Source organism: Microtus ochrogaster, chromosome 10, assembly GCF_000317375.1.
Source record: "Microtus ochrogaster isolate Prairie Vole_2 chromosome 10, MicOch1.0, whole genome shotgun sequence".
In the NCBI taxonomy this organism is placed as follows: domain Eukaryota; kingdom Metazoa; phylum Chordata; class Mammalia; order Rodentia; family Cricetidae; genus Microtus; species Microtus ochrogaster.
Window position 1 is genome coordinate 36,442,716 of NC_022016.1, and position 3,644 is coordinate 36,446,359.

At 39.4% G+C, this 3,644-nt stretch overlaps 1 protein-coding gene across 2 annotated transcripts in view; it reads left to right on the forward strand.

The window, feature by feature from the left end:
- The window catches only part of Sytl5 (synaptotagmin like 5), a 303,531-nt gene extending 299,954 nt beyond the window's left edge, over positions 1–3,577 (forward strand). For both annotated transcript variants that reach the window (XM_026782244.1, XM_026782245.1), the window contains 2 exons: positions 1,177–1,385; positions 2,716–3,577. In XM_026782244.1, the coding sequence (XP_026638045.1) occupies positions 1,177–1,385; positions 2,716–2,858 (352 nt within the window). In that variant the 3' untranslated portion in view covers positions 2,859–3,577. The remainder of the gene's footprint in view (positions 1–1,176; positions 1,386–2,715) is intronic.
- The last annotated feature ends 67 nt before the right edge of the window (positions 3,578–3,644 follow it).

Genomic DNA, 3,644 nt, shown 5'->3' on the forward strand with positions numbered 1-3,644 from the left:
GGGAAGGGTGGGAGGAGGGGGAGGGAAATGGGAGGCTGGGAGGAGGTGGAAACTTGTTTTTTTTTTCCTTTTCTCAATAAAAAAAATTAAAAAAAAAAAGATAAAATGTAAGATGGTAACAATAAAAACTAGGAATTTTAAAAGAGAATAAGTGTAGAATGGAGATTGAGAAATAACAGTCTTCGCTGATTAATTTATTAATTTTTTCCCTTTTTGGTGGTAGTGCCAGGATCAAACTCAGGTCCTTGCTCAGCAAGCACTTTGTCATTGTCCTACTTACTCATGCTGACCAATATAGTAAATGAAATACAACATGACTCAATTATCTTCTTTATCCCTGGGCCATTTACTTGTATTTTTCATAATTGTTTTATGTACTGAGTCCATCTACACTCAGTTTCTTCCCCAAACCATGTGTTTTGAAGGCACAAAGGTTCTTGAGACTTAGAGTTTGAACACATTAGAGAAGACCTAGGGCACAGGTAGTCTGTCAGAGAAGGGCTTCCGGGAAACATCAGTGAAAGAGTGTAGACCACGAAACAAAAGACAGAGGGGAGCAGTTTTAAAAGTTATGTTAATGGAAAGGTTATCGCTGTAGGGTTCAGTTCCACTGGGAAAGAAAGCAGCAAGAACTCCATGTAATGTTCTTTAGGAGTATCCCTTGAAGAACTGCAGAACTCATCGGCCTTTTCTAAAACCCACTGCTTGGGAATCACCCTTCAAGCCTTCAGTCCTCAGTAACTCTAGGTACTCTGAACATGAGGGAGTAAACTCATACAGAAGTAGATAACCTGTAACACACAGGATTTGGGGTAAGAAGCTGAAAACATTCCAGGAACTCCACCTTAGCTGCAAATCAGTTTAGAGATACATACAAACAAACAAGAACATACAAAGTCAAACAATAGTGGCTACCAGTCTTTTCTTTACCAGATGGAGAACCAAATATTTGGAAGGGTTTGAAAAGACAAAAATTGTAATCAAAAATGGAGGAAGGGCATTTTACTATTGTAAATGTATTTACTAGACATCTCTCCGAATAAGATATCAGGGAGAGAACATCAAGAACGCATATTGTAGTCACATACAGTTACACAGAATTGTAGGAGATCCAAATGACAACTCAAAGGTTGCATTTTTCCTTCCCCACCAATGTAACTGTGTTTCCTTCTGCAGCTACCTGCTTCCTGATGATAACAAAGCCACCAAGCACAAAACGGCGGTTGTCAAAAAGAGTGTTAACCCTCAATGGAATCATACATTCATATTCAGCGGCCTGTATCCTCAGGATATAAAGAATGTTTGCCTAGAACTCACCATCTGGGACAAGGAAGCCTTTTCCAGCAACATCTTTCTAGGAGGTGTTCGTTTAAATTCTGGAAGCGGTAAGGAATTGAGAGAACTAGAGCTGGTGTATGACTGGGCATGGGCAACAGTGATTACTCCAGGTGTGATGTGCTATAGATTTTTATGTAGTGTGAGCTACAATAGCTCCTGAAATAGCCCAGGTGCCTCATTCTTTTAGATGGAGATCTGATCACTGTTAAAATGTGTTTCTGTAGCAACTTTGTATTCTGAGGCTTAAAGTTGAAGAAATGTTATATTTGATCCTTTCATAGAAAAATCTTCAATACATTCATGTAAGGGAATTTCAAGTACTTTTTTGGGTCTTCAGGTTTTGCTCAAATGAAAATCAAGACAGGAGAGGAAGGCCTCATAAGGTTGTCTTTACTTCATCCTCCTTTCACTTCTATCTAGTACTTCAACAATGATCAAGCAATGTGTTCTTAGTTTGCTTTCTATTGCTATGATAAAGACAACAATGAGAAGCAACTTGGGGAAAAGGGGTTTATTTCACTTTAGTGCCTACTTCATCATGAAGGTGAATCAGGGTAGGAAGTCAAGGTAGGAACATTGAGGCAGAACTGAAGCAGAACCACAGAGGAATCCTGCTTACTTGATTGCTAAGCCTGATATTTTTAATATAAGCCATGACCACTTGCCTAGGGGTGGCACTTGCCCCCCAGTGAGCTGTTTCCTCCCACATCAATCAACAATCAAGAAACTGCCCCCACAGACTTGTCCACAGTCCAATCAGATGGATGCATTCTCGATGACCTGAGTGTGTCACATTGATAGGATACTAAACACAGAATGAAAACAAATAACTCACGTCATAAAATATAACAAGGTGTGAACTAGGTAGGGAGACATCCCGGTGGTCAAATGCTTTAACATTAGAAGTGCACATGAACTAACACTGGAAGACCCCAAGTCTCTTTACCCCATATCTTAGGCCAGCCATATGCCATGTCAACATTTTGGTTGAGAAAGTCCCCATTTATATGATACTTTTTTTATAAACTAAGGAGATCAGGGAATAGATATGTCAGTAAAATTGAAACCTCCAGGGTCAGAGAGTAGCTGTGTTTGAAATAGAGATCTTCATATCTCAGGGCATCCTGTGAACTCACATTGACTTGGTTTTGATGAGTTGGTTCTATCAAAGTCAGGAGAATATGAGTCATCAGGGGGCACTCTGGTTCCTCTGTTCAACCTAAACAGAAGGAAATAATGCAGGCTTCAAAAGACTGACTCGTTTTAACACCTCTCACTAGATATGGGAACCAAGAAGAGGCCCTCAGAGATTGTTACTTGCCTTCTAGAAGCTCCAGCCCCTGTGTGAAATGTTGAGCCCCTTTTTCTCTTCTTCAGGTGTCAGTCATGGGAAGAATGTGTACTGGATGGACTCTCAAGGAGAGGAACAACGCCTTTGGCAAAGGATGATTGACAGCCCTGGGGTATCTGTAGAGGGCATTCTCATGCTGCGATCCAGCATGGCAAAATGGAGGCTCTGAAGGGATCAGTTCTCCAAGAACTACATCTCTGGTTGCCTACTGTTTTCTCTAAGCAAACACTGGGCCCTTGAATTCTGTTGCCCTGTTATTTCTCACCTCTTAGGACATGAGAGGAGATATGTCAGTGTTGTGAACATCTAGGATCTTGCTGATTGTCTGAAAAGCATATCCTTCTATATGTTCCCCTACTCAGGTTTCCCTGATTAGACAATAGGAAGTGGACCCCCACCATCTTGCCAACAAGCAGACTGTGCAATGGCTCATGGGCTTTATACTGACCACAAGGACAAGAGCTTACTGGAAAATATTGCTGGGCTCCTCAACCCTTTTCCAATCAAGTTACTTAAGTTTTCTTCAGTTTGAGAAAAGAAGGAAACACCAAGAAGTTAGATTGCTTGGAGACTAACAAAGAGAGAAATCTTTGTCTTCTCAGCAGATTGCCTGTAATGCAAAGAAGACATGCTAGGGGTGGTTTGGGAGAAGTCAGGCTCCTTTTGAAAGTGAAGAGAGCTCCATGATTATACATACTCACACTAAAAAAAATAAAAGAAAAAACAAAAAAAACTAAAAAAAAAAAAAAAACCAGACACAAACTAGAATGTGTGTAGAGAAATTAGAATGCAGGACCATCTTGTTGATAAACAAGCAATTAGAGAACTCTGTTACAAAAATTATTTCATCAAATATTAAAAGCCATTAAGTATAAGGAAATAAGAAATAAGCAATTAATTCTTTTTTTTTAATTTTATTTTATTTTTTTTTATTAAGAAAGAAAAAAAAAATTTT